This window comes from Aedes albopictus, chromosome 1 (genome assembly GCF_035046485.1).
Source record: "Aedes albopictus strain Foshan chromosome 1, AalbF5, whole genome shotgun sequence".
NCBI lineage: Eukaryota > Metazoa > Arthropoda > Insecta > Diptera > Culicidae > Aedes > Aedes albopictus.
The window spans coordinates 25,911,909-25,937,495 of NC_085136.1; the positions used below are offsets into that span (position 1 = coordinate 25,911,909).

Consider the following 25,587-nt stretch of genomic DNA (forward strand, 5'->3'; position numbering starts at 1 on the left):
TTAACGAAAACCGCTTCAGTTCCATAACTAAGGACAATTTGTATAATGTTATATTTTTCCTACACTGTAGAATAGCTATGGAAATTATGCAAAAAACCGATAATGATTTTATTGAAAAATAAAAAAGATATCACACAAATAAGGTGTCCTCTTTATAAAATGAACAGTCCTTATGTGTTCATCTCTAAGCCAAGGGGGATAATCAGTTCTATAGACACCCGAGTGGAAGTAGTGTGGGGACTGCCTCCAACAGCCAACGAAGGAGACAGGTATCAGGTATCAGAAGGCCGGCTCCAGAGGCACGTTATCCTCCATTTGGGACATTTGTGCCATCGCCAAAATAACAGCCTATTTCATCATCTACCTGAGGGAAAAGGAAGGAAAAAGGATTTGGATGGGGATAGGGACAGGTAGGGAAATAGGAAAAATACCCTGGAGGAGGGTACTAACGCACAAGCATACCACAATGGGTTCAAACAGCGCCCTGAAAGGGCTTGTTCACAAATGTCATAACGCTGGAGTGGGTGGGCGGTTGTACTTCATGGTGTTACAGCCCGAATTTTTTTTCTTCCCATATAAACAATGTTACGAAGGGGTGGGTGGGTGTCAAAAAAGGCCAATTTTGGCGTTATGACATATGTGAATGAACCCAATTTTGTCGTGTCGCTCTATGGGCCTTTTCATTTGACGTCTTAAATCAGCTGATTGTTCGGGCGTTTGACAGTTCTTCTATGAAGATGACACGTTCTTGTTAGCAGCTGTTGTTCAAGCTTTGTAAACAAATGCATGCACGGATCTGTCACATGAAAAGGCCTATTCGCAGAACGAGCACAAGTATGTAGTCTAATTCCTTTCTTTTTTTACAAATCTTGATTGAAATCAAAACTCAACTGAACCCCATAGGATACTGCAAGCACCTGATCTAACCTCACATTGTCTGACAGTTCAGCGAGCTTGTTTACAAGGTGTTAGAATTTTAAACGAGTGGCGAAAAATAAATTTACGTTTTCCGTCCCGAAACCATTGGGATACGGAAATATGGACTATATTCAACTCTACCAGCACAAAATCAATCGCCTAACTACCGTTCTACTGAATTTGTATCGAAAAACAATTTTGCCGGATCTCCGCCAGAGACTAAGTCCATGTAAACAAGCTCGCTGAACTGTCAGTGCACGGCTTCGTGACGTCATCTTGCAGTATCCTATGAGCCTCTGCACGAATCTGGCGTATACGGAAAACCGATTTTACTCAATTTTGGGTTGTTTTGACCCAGCACCGCACTACGGCCCAATAAGCCAATTTTGGGTATAAGTGGGTTTACCTAATTTTGAGTAAATTGCCGATAGTCTCCGATGGGTAAATTTGATCGCTCGAAAAAAAGTTTAAAGATAGTAAAATATACCTACCTTTGGGTAAAATTTATCCACCAAGAAAAATGCATGTTTTCATCATTTTTGTCAAAATCTAATGGAATAAATGATTTATCGTTTAGTAAAGTGTTGCGTGTAGTTTAACAAGCTTCACTAAGAGTGAATTCGGAAGAGCTTTATAAAACTCGAGCAGGTTTTGGAAGTGGGATACGGTGTTTATTGTAGATTAGAAAGTTGTGTAGCCCCTATTCTCGGGAATTTTGAGTTGGCATTGAATCTTTAATGAAAAAAAATGGCTCAACTGGTATACGACCAGTTGGGCAGCATTTATTTTTTGGTGGCACTTTTCCACTATAACTCATATAATTTTCTACAAATTGACCTAATCTTGTGTACATCCATTTATAAGGCAAACGACTTCGTAAATCAATCAACAGCATTATTAGCTATAGCCATCACAGTTTCATACAGGTTTCCTTATTGAAAATAAAAGACATAATTTGAAATATCTTACATACTAGGTAGACGGATTATTGTTTTTGTTTTTATGTTTATTTTACAGTTTCAATACCATTGAGTACAAATGCATTAACAACATAAGTTTTGATCAGTCAGTTGAAAATAGTAACAAAACAAAAAATTCATTATAACAATGAAAATGTCCCTCATGTTTCAATTTAAGTTTCGGGATTATTGAGAAATTCCTCAAACCGCTGGGTCAAATCTGTAACAGCTTTGTATTTGCTGCTGTTTGCGGTTCGCCATACATTTGTTGCGATGATTGAATCAAGTTTTCGCAACAAAACTTTTTTTTTTTTTTTTTTTTTTTTTTTTTATTTGTGAATTTTAACTTATTGCTAATTCTTCACACGTCAAGTCGAAAAGGCCAAGAGAGGACCTTTTCTAAAATTAATACTAGGGAGGGTAGCCCAGAGGGGGCCCCCTTCGAGCCCAACCAGAGGGGTCTCGCCGGATTGCTCTTAAAACTAACAGTAATGCTTTTGACAGAACAAAATTACTAACAAAACTTTCTTTAAAAGTACAGGAATAACAAGCAATTGACAAACATTTGAAACTAAAACAAAACATTTTAAAAGAGAAAACTAATTCAATTCAATTTAAACTTTGAAAAAAGAAAATTTTTCCGTGTTTCAACTTTGGTGCCCAGTGGGTTGGGGCACCCCGTTTGGAGGCGCTTTGACAGGCGGGCAAGATCTTGACGTTTGTTTTGCTTCCTCCTTTGCTTGTCACGAACCGGCAGTGGTAGTCTATCAGTTTTTTCTTTCGTTTTGCAGCGGCTGGACGACTTCGACGACGCTGGTGGTGGTTAATTACCATCAGCGGAAACCTCGTGGGCGGATGATTCGGCGGCCGCCGGAATTCCTCTTGGCACCTGCAATGCGGGTAACCGAGGATGGAAAGACGGTCTCCGGTCATTGCATCGAGGCGGATCGGGTTATTTTGGTGGGGATCGGTGAGGGAAAAAATCATTCCACAAGCGCTGCTCCACAGAGTCTCCCGGGAGAACGAAAAAGGCTGCCGGCCACTCGGGCTTTAGGCCTTTACGGTGTGTTTTTAGTGAGAAAGATTTTACTGGTCACAAGCGAGCGTCACAGAGTCCCCCGGGGGAACGAAGCAGGCTTCCGGCCATTCGGGCTCTAGGCCTTTACGGAGTGTTTCGTTGTTTAACTTTTCTGGTGGAGGAACTTGACTTTCGGCCAACCGGGCCGAAGGTTTTTTCGGTCGAAGGCACCGTAGTGCGCCCCGGGGCGACGAAGAGCTTCCGGAAGAACAAGGTTTTAGTGTTTTAGTGATTCGTTTTGCCATAGAGCCCTCCGGAGGGACGAAAAAGGCTTCCGGCCACCGGGCTTTAGGCCTTAACGGAGTTGCGAGCTGCGTAGCGCCTCTCGGGAGGACGAAGAAAACCTTGTTCGCTGGAAGTTAGTGTTTCCGGAAGTTGCACGGTGCTCCCCGGGGAGACGAAGATTTTGTCCGTTGCGCAACAAAACTGGTACTTTCACTCCGAAGACACGAAATGATTTGAAAAAGATTTCAACTGCTCTAACGGACGAGTTTCCGCAGGGCACAACAGTTCTGTCAATAACGAAATAATAATTTCCCTTCTTGAAGCGTTCGGCAACGCAGATCATATGCGGTTCTCCAGATACTGTTTGCGACTGCTTAACCGCCAGCAGCTCGTCGAATCCTGGTTGCGTCTCAGTGAAGGTGATCCACCTAATTAGGGGTTCTGCAGCCAGTTCTCCGAGGGTAGCATTTTGTAAAGACGAAGATCGTTTCACGCCCTTGTTCGACAACACCTTCAGAAGCCTCAATGCTCCTCTGATAACATCTACATAGGAGAAATATTAAAAGTAAACAATAATACTACATACTTCATTGCTTTTACATTGCTTACCATCTTCGACCTCGGAACAGCTAGTCTTGTCGCACAATAACCCCATGCGAAGCACCGTGTTTAAAGAAGGTCCATCCGCTGGTTCCTCGTTGAGCCGATTGTAGGCCTGAAGGATCTATAGAAACGAATTATTAAATTGGGATGCCTATAATATGCGAAAATTATACTTACCATTTCACCCTCATAAGAGAGAAAGTGTGGCAACGTCTTGATGATGTTATGGAATTTGCTTTCAGCCTTTTTTTGCAGCATTGACTCATGCAAATCGTGGACTTGAGCCATGCCATCAGCGATTGCCTTAGCATTTGTAGGAGTTGGACTCAGAGCAGAAATATGGGCGGCAATATTGATGTGGTCATCAGTAACGACTATGTGCTTTTTCTTCCCGCGTCGAAACTTGCGGTCCTCGGATGGTACGTCTTTACGCATATTTGCTACCCTTGTTTCGATCAGTCCTGTGTGACAGCCGGTGACCAATCCGCCGTGAATCCAAAAGAAGTATGACTGAAATAATAATATATTTATATATGCTCATTATATTATTATATACTGCATTTTCCGAAACACGAGTGTTTTTCAAATGGGGAAATTCTTCCAGGATTCGTACAGCCAGCTGCTGCTTTTCCTGGCGCGAGGGATACCTTAAATCAAACCATTTATTTGTTTGCGAAACAATGCTATTGAAGCTTAATGGCAACTTTTATCTCAAAATTTGGCCACATGAAATTAAAAAAAAAAACTGAATTCAGGAGTGGCGATACTAGTTTTACCAAGCCAAAATATAAAAAAAACGCAAAAAGACTAAAAAACACGATAAAACCCACAATAGCTATGGGATATTTCAGGTTGGAAAGGGGGGAACGACCCCCAGCCTAAATTAATATTTTTAGTTAATTCTTAGAAAACAATACAACTGTTTCCGCATGATTTTACTTAGTTTTTCAAAGATTTCGACACAAATTTGCAATCATATGACCATTGAAGTGCCGTGCTTTGGTAATTCTAATTTTTTATCGCAAACCTACCTCTTTCCGTGAAATATCATATCACCAAAGAAATGATCGGTTAGTATGCGGTTCATCTGAAGCAGCTTCTTAGAGTTAGGAACCGATCCACAGTCCAGCTCTTTCGTCAGAGTCTTCAGGAATTTTCCATTTTTTTCAAGAACAGATCGAACTGATTCCGCTCTTAACTCGTGCAGAGACTCGTTTTGATCGTTATTCGCAACATTCTCGTCCTGGCTTTCAGCAAACTCACGGTTACGATCAATAAAATTAAGGATGACCCGGCGTGGGCCAACTTCTGTTATATCCATCATCGTGAGGTCTTCTGCGCTTAAATCCCACAACGAGATATCATTGACGAGGTTGTCTAAAAAGATATAAAATTGAAACAAAACACAAGTTCGTATATTTTAAGTAATGGCAGAAGTGCTAAGAAAAATTATTAAGGTAAGATTTTCTGGAGGTATACCTAAAGAAATTCCTGGAGTTATCCCAGGAGAAATTGCTGGTGAAATTAAAAAAAAAAAAACATCCTGAAAAAATACCTGTGGAATTCCATGGAGGAATTCCTGGAGGAATTTCTCGATGAATACCTGGAGTAATTCCTGGAAGAGTGCCGCTAGAAATTTCTTTAGAATTCCTAGAAATTTCTTTGGAATTCCTTTAGGAATCCCTGTAGAAATTCCAGAAGGTATTTCAAAAAGAAATTTTGAAGGATTTTTGGAGGAATTCCTGGATGTATTCCCGAAGGAATTCTTTGAAGTATTTTTGGAGAAACATTTTAGGCTTCCAGAAGGAATTCCTGGTGAAATCCGCGGAGGAATACTTTAAGAATTCCTTAAGAAATCCTTAGAGAAATTCTTGGAGAAATCCCGGAAGGAATTTCTGGAAAAAATACTGAAGAAATGTTTGGAGGAACTCATAGAGAAATTTAATGGTGAATTCTTGGAGGAATAACTAGAGGAATTCCTGGAGGAATTCTTCAAGGAAATTCTGGGCAAATATTTGAAGCTTCCTGGAGGAATGTCTGGAAAAACTCCTCGGGGTATTTCTGAGGTATTTTTTTAAAGGAATTTCTGAAGAAACGCATGGATGAACCCCTGGAGGAATTTTCGAAGAAATTCCTGGACGAATCCATGGAGAAATCCCTGGAAGAATTCATCGAGGAATTCCAGGAAAAGTTCCTGGAGAAATTCCTTTATGGTTTTCTGGAGGAATCCGTGTAGTAATTCCTGCAGGAATCCCTGGAGAAATTCCTTGAGAGATTCCTGGAAAAATTCCTGGAGGAATCCATGGAGGTATCCTTGGAGGATTTCTTGGAAGAGTTTCGGAAGAAATTCCTTCAGGATTCTCTAGAGCAATTCTGGCAGAAATTCTTAGAGGATTTTCATAAGGAATCCTTGGAGAAATTTCTCGATGAATTCCAAGAGGAATTCTTGGAAGAGTTCCGGGAGAAATTCCTTTAGTATTTTCTGGAGGAACCCGTGGAGCAATTCCTGGATGAAATTTTGGGGAACTTCTGGAAGACATTCCTAGAGGTTTTTTCTTAGAAGAAATTTGAGGAGGAATCTCTGGAGGTAATTCTGAAGAAGTTCCTGGAGTATTTACTGGAGAAATTCCTCGGGGAGTTATTGGAGAAATTTCTGGATAAATATCTGAAGGAACTCTTCGAAGGTATTCCTTGAGGAATTTCTGGAGGATTTTTTAAAGGAATTTCTGATGAAATTCGTTAATGAATCCCTGGAGGAAATCGTGAAGAAATTCCTGGAAAAAAATCTGGAGAAATTCCTGGAGGAATCCCTAGAGGAATTCCTCGCGGAATTCTTCGACGAATTCTAGGAAGGGTTCCGGGAGAAATTTCTTTAGGATTTTCTGAAGGAATACGTAGAGGAGTTTTTGGAAACCCCTGGAGGCATCTTGGATAAATTTCTGGAGGAATTCTTCGAAGAATTTTTGGCGTCTTGGAGGAATTCATGCACAAATCCTTGAAGGAATCTCTGTAGATTGCAACAAGGATTCGAAATCTTCTATCTAGGAATTCTGCCCAATCTAAGCAGTCTTCTCTAACTCTAGCATCACTAATTGTCCAAGATTGAAGTTCTTTCACAACGTATAATAGATAATATATAATTGATAATTTTCTCGATTTTTTTTCCATTGTATTTGATACGTTTATAAAATTTTATAAGAGTCGAGAGAAAAGAGATGAACCAGCCAAGGGTCGAAAGTCTCTCAAATAAAGATAAATCAATCAATCAATAAGAGTCGAGATAATGATATTAAAGTTTCGCATTGCCTTGAAATGTCATCATCCGAAGCCTTCTCCAGAATCCCAATATGAAGTACTAGGCGGTGTTAGCACCATAGCATGTTGAAACCTTGTTCTTCTGAATTGAGTTTTTAAATTTTGAAAAACTTATTGATTTTTTTTAATTTTATACAAAAGAGCACCGTTTTCCGAGCCACTATGATTTTTTTCAGATTTTTAGAACTTCATTTTGATACCTAAAATCAATTTTGAAGAAATTTTGCTGTCAAACATTTGATAGACGGGCAAATGTTTGACAGCACCTCCCAGTACAAAATCCGTCAAGGGGTGATTCATCAAATCGTTCCCATACAAACTTCAAAATGGGTTTTAAATAGGTTCCCAGGCTTCAATTAAAGAAGCCAATTCATATTGCATGTAACACTATGATTCTATTTTGCACCATAATCATATATTGCACCATGATTGTAGAAATTATAAGGTAATTAATAACAGTTACCTGTGAGTTTTGCGTAAGTTCCACTATCCAATTTTTTTTTAAGTCGATCCATTTTGTATGGTGATACGGTGATACTTTCAGTCCGGTATGGGGCACGTTCGGTGTAGTACTAGATTTGTAGTAATGAGCTGAATTTTAGTATGGTGAGAAGGTCAATTCTCCGTTTCTGCAATAAAATGGTGCAAAAAGCGTGGGTATTATGATTCCTTGCCTAATTTGATGCTGTTTGAGCAAAACTTTTGATAACTATGTTATTTATGTTGCAAGAAATGGAGAAAATAACAACATTGTTGCTCAAAGTTTTGCTCAAACAGCATTAAATTAGGCAAGGAATCATAATACCCACGCATTTTGCACCATTTCATTGCAGAAACGGAGAATTGACCTTCTCACCATACTAAAATTCAGCTCATTACTACAAATCTAGTACTTCATCGATCTGTCCTATTGGAAAATCACTAGCAGATGTGCACCGGTCGCAAATATCGACACGCAGTGTAGCTGAAGCTAAAAAAGAAAACAAAAAACAGTATTTGATCATTGAAATGGCATTACAGGTATTAACACAATGATGACATGACTAACCTGGTAATGTAAAACAGGGGAAGACCCTGCAGAGTCAGGCTGGTACCACTCTACGGCTGCTTGTAGTGACCGATAATAACCGGGCTAAGCGGATGACTTTTTTCCGGAAGCACGATGGTGGAGATGATTCTTTTGCCGGCTGATATTGACTACTGTTGAGGTTGTCTGCAGTGGCTGACCCCGATGGTACCGGGCCCCTCAAAGCCGGACCTGCTCGCTTCGCTTGATCAGCGGTGATGGTTCCTGATGGAGGTTCGTATAATTCGGTGGATACAGGATGAGGCTACTCGCCGGCAGCTGATGGACGCCCTCAATGCCGGAAAGGGCTGAGCGGACGACTTTTTATTCGGAAGCAACAGCAGCTGGATGCCAAGGACACGCCGGAGAGTACAATGTGTCGTCTGCTCAATCAGTAGTGACGAGGACGGAGGAGCCGAGGCAGATTTGGCCGTTGGTTGTTGCTGCTGGCAGATTAACGGATAAAAAATCAGTTGTGACCTGAATTAGCCTTAGAGGGATTTGACTTACCTGCTAAATAAGATATGTTTGATGAGTCACGCCGAGACCAGCCTGGGGTTGCTTGGTGTAGATGGAAGCCGTGACGGATCTGAATGACCAGCGCTATTGGACGTGATGATATTGGCTTTTGTCAAGGTTACATACACCCCGATAACACCGGAGACAACAAAGCTGGGCCTGTTTGCTTCGTGGCGGTGACGGTGACGAAGGATCCGTACTTCAGCGGATTGTTGTTGCTGACGGAGAATCGAATTCAGCGGAGACAGGCTGAGGTTGCTCGTCGGCAGCTCATGGAAGCTCCGAAAACACCGGCGACTTGGCGATTCCTGTCCTGTTCTCCTAGCTAGTCCCAGATCGGAATCGACTCCCGAAGAATTATAACCGAAACGCCGGACCGATCAAATACGAACCGGTTCCCAAGTTGTTTTTTTTTATATTTATTGCCGAAAAAACGCCGCGGCAAACACTCGCGATCCACTTGGTTTGAAAACAAAAACTATAATGGCAGCGTCGTGACCAAGCTGAAAACACTGAGAGAATTTTCAACCAAAATTAAGTATTTTTCACCTAATTTGAAGAATAATCGATATAGTTCAATTTGGGTAGTTTTGAACTTCTAACTTTTTATAATGCAACTAAACAAAAATAAATCGAAAAATTACGAGCTGTTTATATGCTTTAACAATAAATCGTTCTTCCTATTATGTATGCATAAATGTTTATTTGACTTTTCTTTTTAGATATTTTATGTCTTACAAACATGTTCAATATGACCAAAGTCCATTTTAACCTAATTTTGGGTAAAGGTCGATATACTCAAAAATTAAGCAAAATTGACATAATTGACATTTTTATTTTTACCCAAAATGGCACTATAATCAATATACTTAATTTTGAGTTTTTTATACTTATTTTTTGGGTATTTTTTTTTCTCCGTGTACTGCTCACTCCCACAGAAAACTTGAAAACAGTCGCGCTGTTTTCAAAATTTTCTGTGGTAGTGAGCAGGACAGGGCAAATTCGTGCAGAGGCTCATGCTTCCCTACGAAAAAAAGCCTTTTGTTTATTCCGTTTGTAGATGTCAGTAGCGAACTGGGATCGGAGTGACATAAACATCTCGCTCGGACCATTTTCTGGAATCTACAACGGAATAGTGCAAAAATGTTCCGGAACACCGTCCGAAGCGGATCCCACCTGAGGGCTCTGCTTTTCGGAACGACCAAAGTTACGTAAGTGAATTGCTTGTGCGATAGAAGTAGTTGAAACAGTCGAATCACGTTTGATTTTCTACAGATCGCATGCTTCTATCGGTACACTCTCGAGAACAACCACGGCTCCCAGAAGGATTCTAACCGATACGCATCCAGCAGCACTAAGTCATGTAAGGACCATGTTCATCCAAACGCAAGACACCCCCAACCCGGACAGTTTGAAGTTCCTGCCTGGCGTGGCGGTCCTCGAGAAAGGTCAAACCATGGATTTCCCCACACAGGCGGCGGCGCTGTGCAGTCCACTGGCAAAGTTACTTTTCCGCATCGAGGGCGTCCGGTCGGTGTTCTTCGGGGCGGATTTTGTTACAATCTCCAAGCAGGAGGAAGCCGAATGGCGTTTGATTAAGCCGGAAGTGTTTGCCGTGATTATGGACTTCTTCGCGTCTGGATTGCCGGTGGTGACGGATGTCAAGCCGATGGGGGACACCCCGATCAACGAGGACGATGACGAAACGGTCCAGATGATCAAGGAACTGCTGGACTCGAAGATCCGACCGACGGTGCAGGAGGACGGAGGAGACATCATCTTTATGGCCTTTGAGGACGGAGTGGTGAAGCTGAAGATGCAGGGCAGCTGCTCGTCCTGTCCGAGCTCGATCGTGACGCTGAAGAATGGGGTGCAGAATATGCTGCAGTTCTACATCCCGGAAGTGGTCGCCGTGGAGCAGGTCTTCGACAAGGTGGACGAAGTGACGGAGACGGAGTTTACGAAGCTCGAAAAACAAATCAAGCAGAAAGAGGACAAGTAGGCTTTGCTTGGCGGGGATGCGAGGGTTGTATGTACTAGAGGGAGGATGCTATGATTAAGTAGACTTTGTTGAATATCATATTAGTGAATAATAAAAATAGGCTGATGCCGGCTTTCGGATCAATGATTATTTGAGAATTTGAAGATTGCTTAAGCTAGTTATTTTGCACAAATGCGAAGCAGGGCGCAACTCACAAAGTTTCGAGGAGTACTAATAATTAGTGACTGGTAATGGTGAAAAAATAGAGGACAGAATAAAAAGAAAGGAGATTGTCATTTGGAATGCATACTACGATCTCTACAGTTCATCATCCAACTCATCTTTCTCAGGAGGGAAATCCCCAATTTCAACTGCTTTAGCTGCCACAAAGCTACCATATTTGGGAGGACACTCGAAGTACCGTTTTCCGTTAGCCGTGCCGTCGTTGACTCCCAGCGGCTCGTCGAACTTCACTCCAATGAAAACCCCTGGCTTACCTTCAATCTCTCCTCGGTACATGACTGTCCCCAAACGAGTGGGGTGTCCCTTGGTCATTACCTTACAGCGCGCCCCGATGGTTGCCTGTTCTAACTTCTTGGCATCTTCCTCTTCCTGCTTCCGACGCTCCTCCTCCAGCTTGGCCATCTCCTCCTCGTTGTACTTGCCCAGCTTGTTTCGCTTCAGATAGTTCCGCAGACTGTCCTGCTTCTTATCGTACTCGTCCTGACTGAGCTCGAACTTTTGGACGTTTTCCTGCACGAAGGCAAAGCTGTCTATCACATGAACCCTCATGCCGTCCTCCACCGAGTAGAATCCCAGCATCTTGTCGTCATCGTCCAATCGGCTAATCAGCCGATCTCCGCTGTACAGCTCCAGCTTCATGGTCGCTGCCGATCCACCGGTTATCGGTTCCAGTTTTGCCTGATAATCATTAACATTTTAGTTTATTTGGTCAGAACTAACTCCATCAACAGCCTACCTTGAATTCGGAAATCTTGAGCGACTTGCTGTACTTCCGCTCGAACGAAACGGCATCGTTGTGCGAGTTGGAGATGTTGATCTTCACCACATCCGAACCGCTCACCACGGATAGATCGGACATTTCGGTACCAAATATCACTCAATTTACGGAAACGGAGCTTAAAAATCACAGATGTTCTTCCGCAGCAACAGCAGACTTGACTTTCCGGCGTTTCTTTTCGCGATTGAATGATCGGCGATAATGATGATGATGACTAAACTTCGTCCGCGCACCCACGCGTAAACAAAGACGAAGCTTGATGAAGTTGATGAAGAAAAACGATGTTTGACGTTCGAGATTCCTATCCCCTCAACCGAAGAGGTGAGTGCCTGAGTGTCTGTTGGCGTTTATGTTCAAGCGATACTTTCAACGAGTTAATATTCCGCGAAAATCCCATTCTCTTTAGAATATTCCACATCAATATCATCAAAATTCTTATAAAGGGACTGTTACTTGAATTAGAATGTAAAATTTGAGCAGGTTACAGAGATACGATAATAAAAGCCAGTCGAAACATCGAACGGTGTCCGATTCACCTTAACATCAAAAGCTCACCAAGCGCAGCGTCGCGCGGGTCTCACGCGGTAGCTCAATCTGCCGGCGTTGGGCGTCGCACGTGTGCTTTGTTTTTATTGTTTACAAAAATTAGCGTGCTTGGTCGAGCTTCGAAACAAGTTTCTCTTTGTCGTATTCAAAGCAGTCGCCGAAATAAAAATTGGCTCTTAATCTTTTATCAGAATTTAATTTTTAAAACGTAAATCCAGTTGTGATGTTGTGTCCGGAAGTGTGGCGCTTTCCGGCGCCGTCTCATGAAATTGTGCAGAAAACCGGTACCGTGGAGTTGCAATCGAAGGGGAAAGATCCCATCCGAAGTGGGATTCGCGCGCATCCTTTCAATCAATCGGTGAGTAGGAAGCTTTTTTAGGGTGGTGGGACGCAATTTGGGTACCTATCTACATGCTTGACATTACACATACACACCTTTCACCTTTCAAGTTATTAGTGACCGATAAATCACAGACAAACAGACGTAACACCTTGAACGATTTTCATGGAAATCCATCGCCCAGTTCAATAGAGTTAATAGACGAATGTCGCTGCTGTTCCCTTTGTTCTCGTTCGCAAACATGCCGGGTATCTACCTGTCAAACTGCATACTTTTTCGCTTTGACACTTATATCCCTCCCTATCTCCGCCAGCAAGAGATGTTGCGGCGGCGACGCCAGCGACATTCGTCCTCTATAGTTTATTTACTCTATTCCCAGTTCACACTAACATCACCTGGTGGAAAAGTTGCACGAATCACTGTGTTGTGCAATATCGTCAACAGAAGGCGCTAGTGTGAAACGTCAAACGCATAGAAAAACGATGCGCGCGCCTCTGGTTGTGAAAGTCACAACTATGAAAATTTAAAATGATCGTTAAAAGCGTGGTCGATAGAAATTTCGTAAGTGTTACGTCTGTTTGTCTGTGGATAAATCATTGTCGAAATGATAGAATAGGTTATTTTATACCATTCAACCAAAGCAGTCATAGTGTTCTTAACCCTCTACTTCCCATGGTTGCTCTAGAGCACTATCGATTTTCGACGAACTTGGGCCCAACGGAATTAGATGCAATAATTTTTAAAATATGAATGTAACCTCATAAGGTTAACCCAACTATTAACTACTTGTTTCAATAGTAAATGTTGGGAACCAATGATCAGCTCAGCATTCTTTCCCTATACTGCTCGCTCACCAAAAAGCGATGAGTCTGCCTTTCGGTTGATGCACAAAGTAGTTAATTAGGATTTAGAAGTATTGTAGTCGTCATCTTAAGGTGGCCCACACTTATATGAAAAGCAAAAATTTCGAAAAATACCAAGTCCTACTTCCTAAATGAAGATGGCTGGAGGGACTTCCGATCCGCCATAGGTAGTACCTCGGCTACAGCACTGGGCTTCGCGACTCCGAATCACAGAAACGACTGGTACGACGGCGAATGTGAACAGTTGAAAAACGAGAAGAATGCAGCATGGGCGAGAATGTTGCAACACCGTACGAGAGCAAATGAAGCACGTTACAGACAGGTGCGGAACTCAGTGTTCCGGATGAAGAAGCGCCAGCAGGAAGAACAAGATCGCGAAGCGATGGAAGAGCCGTACCGCGCTAAGAACACACGAAAGTTCTACGAGAAGCTGAACCGCTCGCGCAGAGGCTTTGTGCCACATGTGCCAATATAACCACGGGAATATTCTCACGAGCGAGCGTGAGGTGGTCGAGAGGTGGCGGCAGCATTACGATGAGCACCTCAATGGCGATGTTGCAAGTACCGAAGGTGGGTGGTAACAGATCTAGGAGGATGTGCACAAGACGAAAGACTTCCGGCCCCTGACCTCCAAGATATTGAGGAGGAGGTTGGCCGGTTGAAAAACAACAAAGCCGCTGGAGCAGATCAACTACCAAGCGAGCTTCTAAAATACGGTGAGAGCACTACACTGGGTCATTACCAAGATTTGGGAGGAGGAAGTATTACCGGAGGAATGGATGGAAGGTATCGTGTGTCCCACAAGATACTCTCTCAAATTTTATGCCACCGTTTATCACCGATTGCAAGAGAGTTCGTGGGGCAATATCAGGCTGGATTTATGGGTGAACGCGCTACAACGGACCAGATGTTCGCCATCCGCCAGGTGTTGCAGAAATGTTGCGAATACAACGTGCCCACACATCACTTGTTCATCGATCTCAAAACGGCGTATGATACAATCGATCGAGAACAGCTATGGCAGATTATGAACGAATACGGATTCCCGGATAAACTGATACGATTGATCAAGGCGACGATGGATCGAGTGATGTGCGTAGTTCGAGTATCAGGGACACTCTCGAGTCCCTTCGAATCTTGCAGAGGGTTACGGAAAGGGGATGGTCACTCGTGCTTGCTGTTTAACATTGCTTTATAGGGTGGAATAAAGGAGAGCGGGGATAACAGCGAGTGGAACGATTTTCACGAAGTCCGTTCAGTTGCTTGGTTTTGCTGATGATATTGATATACCGCATTTAGTTCACTACTGGACTGCGAACTGCGACATTATAAGTGCGAAAACGTAAATAAAAGTGCGCGATTGCATCAAATCTCCAAGGGCTGAAAGTCTCTCTAATAAAGACAAATCAATCAATCAATGCATCAAATCTGGTTGATGTCTTCGGCGCACTATTTCTTCAATCTATGGAAAACAAGTGCTCTGAAGACACCGAGTTGATTTGATGCAATCGCGCACTTTTATTAGCGTTTTCGCACTCGTGAAAACTAGTGCGATAGTCCAGTGGTGAACTAAATGCGCTATATTATTGCTCATAAATCTGAGACGATGGCGGAAACGTACATCCGGCTAAACAGTGAAGCCAGGCGCATCGGATTAGTCATTAATGTGTCGAAGACAAAGTACATGATGGCAAAGGGCTCCAGGGAGGAATCACCGCGCCCGCCACCCCGAATTTATATCGACGGTGATGAAATCGAGGCGGTTGAAAAATTCGTGTACTTGGGCTCACTGGTGACCGCCGACAACAACACCAGCAGAGAAATTCAGAGACGCATTGTGGCAGGAAATCGTGCTTACTTTGGACTCCAAAGAACTCTACGATCGAATAAAGTTCGCCGCAAAACGAAGTTAACTATCTACAAAACGCTGATTAAACCAGTCGTCCTCTATGGGCACGAAACATGGACCCAACGTGCAGAGAACCAACGCGCCCTTGAAGTTTTCGAACGGAAGGTGTTGCGTACCTACAAAACGCTGATTAGACCAGTCGTCCTCTATGGGCACGAAACATGGACCCTACGTGCAGAGAACCAACGCGCCCTTGGAGTTTTCGAACGGAAGGTGTTGCGTACCATCTAAGGCGGAGTGCAGATGGAAGCTGGGACTTACAGAAGGCGAATGAACCACGAGCTGCATCAGCTGCTGAGAGAACCAACCATCGTCCATACCGCGAAAATCGGGAGGCTACAGTGGGCGGGTCACGTCATCAGGATGTCGGATAGCAACCCGACCAAAAATGGTTCTCGGATGACTCTGACCGGTATAAGAAGACGCAGAGCGCAGCGAGCTAGGTGGGTCGACCAAGTGGAGGACGATCTGCGGACCCTACGCAGAGTGCGGAACTGGAGACAAACAGCCATGGACCGAGTGGAATGGAGACGGCTACTATGTACAGCAGAGGCCACCCCGGCCTTAGCCTGATCGGTAAGGTAAGTAATTACGCACAAGGTGAAAAAGAAGAACTTGGCCCTTGTGTTTGCCCGCACCAAGCTCAATCGCATGATATTTGGACGGCGATTCACACTACACACGTACCACAAGCCACTATCAGGAATATTTAGATCAAGAAAAGGAATAGCAGTTCATACAGCAAACAGACTACAATGGTGGACGTTAACTCTTTTTCAGTGCGATTTCAAGCTGGAATTCAAGGCTACTGACAGTTTTGGGTATACTGATGTCCTGTCACGATTGATTGGTGAACATTCCAAGCCTGGAGAAGACTACACATAGCTTGTGTTCAGCGGAAAGCAGACATAAAAGTATGCGAGCCCAATCTGCAGCAGTTCTTCCAGTAACCTACCAGATGATTCAGCAAAAAACCAAGCAGGATGAAACTCTACAATCCGTCATACGACATCTTCGGAACAATTGAACCACACCACCGGAAGCCAATGAACTACAATGTTTCTTCAAATGGCGCGAATCGTTGTGCGAAGCAGACGGATGCCTCATGTTCCTGTATCGCATGGCCTAGCATCGATGTGAGGACTACGCACACGCAAGTGTAGTGACTGGGCAGCAGCATAAAAAGCTCCAGTGAAGACTACTCTATCATCGCGACCTATACATTCTCAGCCGGGTTCTCAACCGTGGACCAGACTACATTTGTATTACGCTGGACCATTCAAAATGGCCTGAAATATTCGCTACTACCAGTTCAACGGTAATAATGACCACCAGAACATTGCACGAATACATCGCGCGTTTTGACTGTCCTCAAATAGTTGTTACCGGCAATCCCTGATAAAAAAGATCATAGAAATACAACAGAATGTATTGTTACAACACGCTGAAATGAATGGTAGTTACCATGATTTCAATTGTTTGAAACGATAGAGTAACAACAGACCCTATGGTTTTCCACCATAGCATGTATTGTAAATGTCACTTTTACAATAGAAAATGGGGGTTGTTATGTATCTTTACCATAAAAAAAAAACCCAAATTTTCTGGAGCAAATTCAAGTCAACTACCATTCAATTTAAGGTGTTTTTATTATTGAAATCTCTAGTGCCATTCATTTTATTGTGCACATATTGTAGTTCCAATACATAATTTTCAGCAGGAAAATACGTACACAATATGATTTGTTGTTGAACAACCAACTTTATCATTATTCAATGGAAGTTTATGGCGATTTTATTGTATATTTTTATCAGGGTTTCTCAGTTGCTTTTCCAATTTCTTCCTCTGCTTAGCCATTTCTTCTTCCTTTTTTTGCTTCTCAATTTTTTCAATGAACTTTTCATATGCTTTTCCGGTGGCCACAGCAGAGGGACGAATTTTAGTCTTCTTCGGTTTCGTGCTCGGTGTTGCATGTGGCTTCAGAAATGCCTCGCTCAAAACATCAACGGTAGTATGAGTTTCCTGCTGCATGGGGCGACGATTTTCATCTACAAAACATTATAAAAAGTGTTAGCTATTTGAAGAATTTTAGTACTTTTGTTTTACCTTGATAATCGACCATATCAAGGGTATGAGCAGCCTCCGGAAACCCCAAGAATAATGGTTCTTCTTCTTCCGACAGATGACCAGCTGCTTCAATGATGGCATTATCCGAGGAGCCACAGCTATTGTCTCTCATTCTCTTCCATACAGCAAACAAACCTGTATCTTCTGTTGGTCCAGTCCAGTTTCTCATTTTCAAGTTATCCTTGAAGCATTTCATTTGTTGCGGTGACAAGTAAGATTCAAAATACTCCATAGTAGATTCTCGAATTCCGCCATCCGACTGCGTTACAAGTGATTCCACTTCTACAGGACTGGGCTCTGGTACAGCAGTGTTTTCGGATGTCAACGAAGAGTAGTTCACAACAGTGGAGCAATTTCACATTTCGGAAGCTGACCGCCACGGTGGTCTATTCTCCAGTCTACGAGAATCTGGTTCCAGTACTCTTTCAGAGGTCGAAAAAAACACACATCCAGAGGTTGAGTAATTTGGGTTGTATTGGCTGGTAGACAAATCAATATTATGCCAGATTTCTTGCATACTTCCATGGAAAGGTGTGATACATGAGATTTGTGTCCGTCAACGAATAGGATCACTGGTAATTCGGCTTCCTGGTTCTGCAGCCAAGGAACAAACACATCTCGAAGGTACTCATAAAATGTATCGCGGTCCATCCATCCCGACTGGGTTCTACCAGCAGCCCAACCTTCTGGTAGCATCTGGAAGATATCACGTGGAATCCTTTGTTTATATGGAAAAATCATGAGAGGCGGCACTAATACTCCTGATGCGCTTGCACCAAATAAGGCTGTATACGATTCCTTATCTGAATTCCCAACTCGGGCATGCACGTATCGGCTTCCGACACCCGCTAGGACTACTTCTTTAGTTGGAACGGTGGATACCGCTGTTTCGTCCATATTGAAAATTCTGCTTGGATCTTGCAATATTTGATGATGACCTTCCGATTCAATATACTTAGTAATTTCCGCGAACCAAGATCGGATTTGCCCTTCCGTAACAACAGCCCGATATTTTGGAAGCAGACTGGGAACTCGACGACTAATGCTGGGATGACGTCGGAGGAAAAGCCTGGTCCATTTCTTACCGGGAACTCCATCCTTGAAGGTGTTGGGTACTCCGCGCTTTTTTACATAGTACGCTACGCTAGCCCTCAGCGTTCGTGTACTCACCAGCTTTTGCCATATCCAATATCCAAGCAACAGCATGATCTTCGACTTTTTCGTTCAACACCGTAGGAGCTCCTGGTTTAGATCGAGGATGACTGAGCCTAAACTTGTCCCTTAGGGTACTGGCCGGCACTCCATAGAAAAAGGCGGCATGGCGTACCGAATGTCCAGTACGGATCATTTTCAGCGCAGCCGAAACTTTTTCCGGATTATGCTGCATATGCTTCTTCGGTGGCATCCTGAAAAGTAAACAAAAGCAATGATCGAAAATAGGCTCCACCAAATTTCCAGGCTCCAAATTTCGTGCAAAACAATTACGCGTCCATTATTTCAAAAAATAAAGTTTTATCACACCATATTATAGTTTTGTCACTGTTACGTACCTGGTTGTTGAAGTTGGTGATGTTTTTCTGCAATAATTTCACTTTTTTACGAAGAAACGCTAATTTCGCTGCGCGCGACAACTTTGGTGCTGCTGCTGCAAGACAGGCAAACATGGCGTTTGACAGATGCTCATTGTTTTCAAAATTTTTGTTTGATGTTTTCCTAGTTTTTTTCTTTTAAGTTTTGGATGAGAAAGAGTTCGCGAATATTGAAAGTTTGTAGTAATATCGAAATTGTAACAAAAACGCCTAAGCAGTGGCGTCGCGTAACCTCACTTTTTACCTGTGCACCAAGTATAAATTCTTGAATTTTTTAAACAAATTTGCTTGTAGTAATAAGAAAATGACGAGAATAGCTGCTATCACTCATTTCTATTTCGATTTTGATCATAAATCCCCTGCAATTGCATGTTTTAGGGTCGGTGCACAGGTAAAAAGTGAGGTTACGCGACGCCACTGCGCCTAAGTATTGGCAAAAAATATCTTTTTAATCCGGTGATTGACGAAGTTTGGCGCCGCGCGAAATTAGGGCACCCCACGGTATATTGTTTTGAAAATTCTATACGTTCCTCGCACAGAAATAAATAAAATATTTTTTCGTTATACTCCTTATGCTATACATTCCATATAACTACGTGTATTGTGTAGACGGGGCAAAATGGGTCACCCTAATTTTTCGGTATGTTTGCATAGTTTTTGAAAATGTTTTATTTTTCATGGAAAGACTATTCTGTGACCTACATTATCGAAGCGATGAGAGCACTGAAAATTTGAGAACATATTTTTTAAATTTTCCTTCAAAAAATATAGGTTTTCAAAGTCCGTTTATGGCTACCCGAACAAAAATCTTCTAGTTCTGAGAATAATCTACCGATATGTTTCAACACTTTCTTCGTGTAATCTGTACGTCTATGCAGCTTAGATGTATAAAGAAAAACTAGAAGATATAGTATTTTTTGTTGGAGGAAAATCGAGTTTTCTTATAGCTGACCCATCTTGCCCCCGTTAAAATGAGGTGGGGCAAGATGGGTCATGTTTTGAAAATTGTTTGTCAAGAAGCAGGTTTCAAACTTTATTACCTTTTTATACTCTTATATCATAGCTGACTAGGAAATGCGATTTATATTCAGAAAGTTATAGGGATCCATTTCTTAGGTGACCCATCCTGCCCCCACTTACCATATACACTAAATCCTGTTTTTACGCGATGGATGCGCGCGCGCAAAAAAAGATCGTGTAAAAAAGTTCGCGTAACTTCGAGAAATCGCGTAAAAAAAATCCAAAGGAATTTTTTTTACGCGATTTGCCCTCCGCAAATGACCTAAATCGCGTAAAAAAAAAGTCGCGTAACTTCGAGAAAATCGCGTAAAAAAACGTGTAAAATAAAATCGCGTAAAAAAAAAGTCGTGTAAAAAAAGGATTTAGTGTATTATCACAGACAAACAGACGTAACACCTTGAACGATTTTCATGGAAATCCATCGCCCAGTTCACACTACCATCAACTGGTGGAAAAGTTGCACGAATCACTGTGTTGTGCAATATCTTCAACAGAAGGCGCTAGTGTGAAACGTCAAACGCATAGAAAAACGATGAGCGCGCCTCTGGTTGTGAAAGCCACAACTATGAAAATTTAAAATGATCGTTAAAAGCGTGATCGATGGAAATTTCACAAGTGTTACGTCTGTTTGTCTGTGGTATTATCTTTTGTAGATCCTAATAATGACTAAGGTTGACAGTGAAAACCAAATCTATACCTTGATTTCTACCCAATTTTCTGAATTTTGAACTCAATAGAGCATGCTGACGTTTATTCACCTTCTTTCAAACATGCAGGCGAAATAGAATTTGTTGTCATCAGGAAAGGTTTCCCGATGAAAAAAAATCCTATCCCGCCTGCATGCATGAAGAGAGAGGTGAATAAACGTCAGCAAGCTCTATGATTTTGTAATATTATTATCAAAGTTTATCGCAACCCTTCTCAGCTCATCATGTTCAGTAGCAAGAGTTGTATTTTCATGTATTTGCTGTATAAATCCCTATTTTTCTCATCGATAATAACATTATTTGTACTATAATTATAATTGAACCTAGTCGTTCGAAAAACATAATCCATTTCCTTTTGTTTACTTGTACCTCACTGAAAAGAAGATAATCAAATAACAAGTTTTCACTTCACTGAGTGTGGCCTTCTCTAAATGTGCTATCCAGATCGGTGTGGATTTTCTTGATTTCATCTTCCAACGGGAATCCCCTGCGGGCTATAAGGCTAACAAACGCCGCATTTTACAAAGATTCAGTATACATATCTGCTTTCAACGGCGGTGCCGGCGTTTTCCGAGTGCATCTTGTTGTGTAGCTTCTGGAAAACAACTCCAAAAAAACTAATTCAGGAGTAAGACATGGCATTTTTCGAATATTATGTTTTTCATATAAGTGTGGGCCACCCTAATGTACATATCCTATTCAACATCATATACGACATTGTGTTAGCGGGGTTTCATTTTCATCATCATTGTCATTAAAGTTCTTGCAATCACCATAACCATTACCACCGATCCCGCAATCGACAACAGCATCTGAAGAACCACCGAATCTATTTTTATCCGTTGAAAACAAACCGCCACCGGCTCACGGCGCAAACGTTATGAGCTTGCTGTCTGTCTGTGAAATGGAAACATACATCTCACTCTCTGGCGGCGCGGCGTAAAGCCGATCGTATAGGCAAACGACCACCATTGCGCAATATCGCGCGGCTCACCGAAAGCCGTGCATCTCTTCTCCTAACATTAGTATACACATTGCCTTTTGACTTTGAGCAAAGTGAGAGGAATCGTCTAGTTTTCTAGTTTCATTTTCGAACAAATTTTCCCCGTAGATAACAGTCGTCCTGCCGGACGTGAGCAGTATACCGATCGAATTGGAAACCGCTTTGGCCGATAGCGATCACTATCTGGTGCGTAACGTATCCTTGCAGGCGTTCATCAACCGGATGTTTATCGAAGGATTCGTCAAGCAAGGTAGGAGGATAGCTTAGATCTCGATTTTTACTTCGATGTGATTGTCTGTCTATCTGCTTTGGGGGCTTTCAGGAAAATTCTACGCAGTATCTTTTCGTACCCGGTTGGACACGGACGATTGTGTGGCGGTAGTACATCCGGGAACGCTGGTACTGCATTTGAACAAGGAAACCTTCCAATCGTTGGGTCTCGAGGGCCAGGTGTCGGAATTTGCTCGAAAGCGGGGCAGTAAATACGGTGAGTGTTGAACGATGAAGCGATTGAGGAGGGGTTCAAAGATGGAGACGGTGGTGGAGTAGATGATCAAGTAGAATCAAAATTGTATTTTAGGTTGGGATATGTAGGTAGATATAGATAGTCTCAACATTGAAAATCGGAGCTTTCGACAGGGTCAGACTCCCGAACCTTCCGTTTGAACTCCTCGATACGCATCAGACATGCTCCAAGTACTGATTGAGTTCCGTAATCGTCCGTAGCTTGAACGATCATGCCCAGGCTGAATCAACCGGTTAGGCTTGAGACACTTGCCCTGAAAGGCACAACCGTTTGGTTGTGTCATATTGCTGAACTGTTAATGCCGACAATGCTAGTCTTGAGCAAGCAGGGCAACAATGAGGCCCAAAAATGTCTGAAGTCTATTGTTCTGGACTTGAGGGACGAGTATGATCACTGTATTCCAGGACATCTGTACGATGACATGGCCAAGATGTTGATTACTCAAATAAATCTGCTGATCGAAAGAGTTAAAAAGGCTCTGGACCTGAGGGCGTCCATGTCGAAGTTTCTATGTCAGATGAACGTTGCCATAGCCATGTCGGAGGTTCTGCTCTCGAGGAAACTTCGAGTTATGAAGATCGAAGAGCTGCCCAAAACAATGCGTCACATATTCTACTCAAAGATGAACGAAATGAAGGGTCTGCGGTACTTGAGCTTGGGATCGATGAGTGGAGGCTGGAAAACCGAGGATATGGAGAAGACAATCCTAAATGGTTTGGGCACCATGAAGAATTTGACAGCATTGACCCTAAACTATGACTGCACCAACACTATTCTTCGATCACTGATCAAAAACTGTCCTAATCTGGAGTATCTAGATATTTCAAACTCGAAATACGTGACAAACGACAGCATTGACATCATTACGAAGCTCAAGAAGTTGAAGGTAGTGATCCTGATGCGAACTCAAGTTACCATCGCAGGAATGATCGAACTTCTCGTCAAAGCGAAGAATCTAACTGACATCGGACGCTACGATGATCTTGGTCGTTGCTTGGAGTTCATCGAACAGAACTATCCTCAAATTCTTAGTTTGAAACTGCAAAGATTTGAAACTCGCTTCGCTACAACGCGTCACATCCAACTCCTGGCAGAAATGTGTCCAGACATACGCTATGTATCCATCTTTCACAATATGCTTCTTATGGATTTGATGGCGCTGATCGGTGTCAACAACCTCGAGGAACTCTACCTTCTGTCATGTGACTTCTTCGCTGATCAAGTCCGAGACGTCCTCCAAGTCAAAGGTTGCAACCTGACTTATCTTCACTTGGAGCATGTCGAGCAGATGGATATGAACGCTCTGATCTACATCAGTCAGTACTGTCCGGACTTGAAAACCCTAGCGTTATACAACTGCGTCATGATCCCTTCGACGTCGGTCTTTCTCCGGAAGTACGCGATTCCTCCGTTCATGAACCTCGAACGGTTGGGCTTCGTCTGCGAATGCCCTTTCAACCACCTAGAATTCATCCTGACAACAGCCCTCAAACTTCGATTCCTCCAGGTGGGAACGCAAGCCTACACGAGCGATGAGATGTTCGAGCGAATCTTCCTGCGCAACCCCTTCCAATATCTGGAAGATGTTCGGATAATTCACTCCTCGGAGCTGACCATCGAAACAGCCTACCGGTTCGTCGAGAACTGCCCGAGTTTGCTGTTGCTCAACGAGCTTGAGTGCTGGCAAAAGGTGCGGGATTATGAACTGGTTCAGCTGCGGCAGATGATCAAGGAACAGAACTATGCCGTCCATACGGCACCCCTTAGGAACTATGGAAATCAGGAGTGATAAACGATTGAGATTTTTTTAGAGATATCGTAATTTATTTATTCGTTATTTGCATATAAGAAATGTTATTTTTGCTTGAATAAAGGTGTAACCCGAATTTCCCGATCCCATGTTTCATTGACAGTGGTTCGCATCGATCTTCACGCGCTTCAACCGGAAACCAAGTTCTTCAAGCGTGTTCGGGAATGCCTCGGTCGCGAATGTTTGGGTCGCTTCGATCTACAGGTCGCATGGACACCTCCGACGGTACCCTTCAATGGAGCTCCCATTTGTCCTTCATCGATTGCCCAATACTTTGCCGATCTGGCCCAGTTCGATAAGGACCTCAAGGTTGAACTGATGCCAACGATGATCAAGACGCACCAGGAGTGCGGATTGAACGTGCCAGTGTTCAAGGTAGACGAAGGCGACGATGGTAAGGAGTACTGCAGCGCAGGTGAGTTGATTGAATACATGGGAATGCTGGCGTTGTCGTGCAATACAGAGGAAGAAGAGTACCTGAACTCGTACGACTTCTGTGGGGAACGAGTGGAGATCGGCAACGCCAAAGTAATGCACTGGAATGGGTTCTTCACACCGGATCAGGTTGAAGCTGTGCACAATGCTATGAGGCGGTCCCTGGAACTGCAGGATCACGTTCCTTGGATGGGTATGTACGTCCAGGGATTCTCCGATAGCCCGATAGGGTTCAAGATGAGGGAAAACTATTTCCATACGGATGGAGAGAACTGCTACGCGGTTGTGATGAATCGCAAAGGAAACTATCTGTGGTATCAGGTTGTAGGGAACAATAAAATGCCAAAGTAAAAGTGGATGGATTGGACGAGTATTCTGGATCTTCGGAATCTATAGAGAACTCCCTATGCAATGATTAACCGACGTTGCTTGACGATCCTAAAGATACGATAATCAGTACTGTAGTAAGTAATCAGAATTTCTGAAAATAAGATTACCATTTTTTAGCATTGTTGTTTCCTATTAATTCTATTATCTATTGATTTTCTTCCCAGAAGCTAGCAAATGAGGCAGTGAAATAAATGCGAATTTTAAGAAACTATTTTAATGTAACCACCACTTCAAACATGAATGCGGCTTTAGAGATCCAGAACTGATATCAGAAAGTACTCTAAACGTACACCGTCCCCAACAAAAGCGTAGTAGCTGATGAATACAAGTCTTCTAAGGGACTACCCTTGGGCAAAATGCAGAAGAAAGCCCCAAAATCATCAAAAACGTTGGTGTAGGAATGAATATGCTTGCCAATGAGACATGAGTCATCGGTAGACGTTATGTTGCGTTACCTGCTAATGGAAGTAACGGAGGTAATGGAAAAACGATCACTTATCTCGAACGGGATTTAGGGAATATTTCTAAGCGACTTTAACAAGTTGGTTGGGTTATTCTCGACACTGGAAATAGCGCGCTCCTAACCTGACACGACGTTAATGGAAGCTAATCAATACTGAACTCCTATACATAGTAA

The 25,587-nt window shown here is 42.8% G+C and overlaps 4 protein-coding genes across 5 annotated transcripts; 2 read left to right on the top strand and 2 right to left on the bottom strand.

Moving 5' to 3' along the window:
• Window positions 1-658: 658 nt before the first annotated feature.
• Window positions 659-9,607, bottom strand: LOC115256636 (uncharacterized). Its single transcript, XM_062844247.1, has 7 exons — window positions 7,562-9,607; window positions 4,815-5,160; window positions 4,340-4,430; window positions 3,961-4,293; window positions 3,790-3,904; window positions 3,373-3,723; window positions 659-2,178 (listed from the first exon to the last, which is right to left on the bottom strand). Exons 1-7 carry the CDS (start codon window positions 7,611-7,613, stop codon window positions 2,051-2,053), a joined length of 1,416 nt encoding a protein of 471 aa, XP_062700231.1. The 5' UTR covers window positions 7,614-9,607; the 3' UTR covers window positions 659-2,050.
• A 112-nt stretch (window positions 9,608-9,719) lies between these two features.
• On the top strand, window positions 9,720-10,814 carry LOC109428400 (NFU1 iron-sulfur cluster scaffold homolog, mitochondrial). The gene is made up of 2 exons (XM_019704124.3): window positions 9,720-9,894; window positions 9,959-10,814. Exons 1-2 carry the CDS (start codon window positions 9,827-9,829, stop codon window positions 10,683-10,685), a joined length of 795 nt encoding a protein of 264 aa, XP_019559669.2. The 5' UTR covers window positions 9,720-9,826; the 3' UTR covers window positions 10,686-10,814.
• Window positions 10,815-10,822: 8 nt separating this feature from the next.
• On the bottom strand, window positions 10,823-11,903 carry LOC109415195 (tubulin-folding cofactor B). Its single transcript, XM_019689079.3, has 2 exons — window positions 11,644-11,903; window positions 10,823-11,585 (listed from the first exon to the last, which is right to left on the bottom strand). Exons 1-2 carry the CDS (start codon window positions 11,764-11,766, stop codon window positions 10,983-10,985), a joined length of 726 nt encoding a protein of 241 aa, XP_019544624.2. The 5' UTR covers window positions 11,767-11,903; the 3' UTR covers window positions 10,823-10,982.
• Window positions 11,904-12,326: 423 nt separating this feature from the next.
• Window positions 12,327-24,918, top strand: LOC109428399 (ribonuclease P protein subunit p40). 2 transcript variants are annotated; one of them, XM_019704123.3, is made up of 4 exons: window positions 12,327-12,589; window positions 21,898-22,039; window positions 22,112-22,276; window positions 24,229-24,918. In XM_019704123.3, exons 1-4 carry the CDS (start codon window positions 12,455-12,457, stop codon window positions 24,909-24,911), a joined length of 1,125 nt encoding a protein of 374 aa, XP_019559668.2. In that variant the 5' UTR covers window positions 12,327-12,454; the 3' UTR covers window positions 24,912-24,918. The 2 variants fall into 2 exon arrangements, with proteins under 2 accessions (XP_019559668.2, XP_029710755.1); XM_029854895.2 differs by lacking the exons at window positions 12,327-12,589; window positions 21,898-22,039; window positions 24,229-24,918 and adding an exon at window positions 22,516-24,201 and having other exon boundaries at window positions 22,137-22,276.
• Window positions 24,919-25,587: the final 669 nt, after the last annotated feature.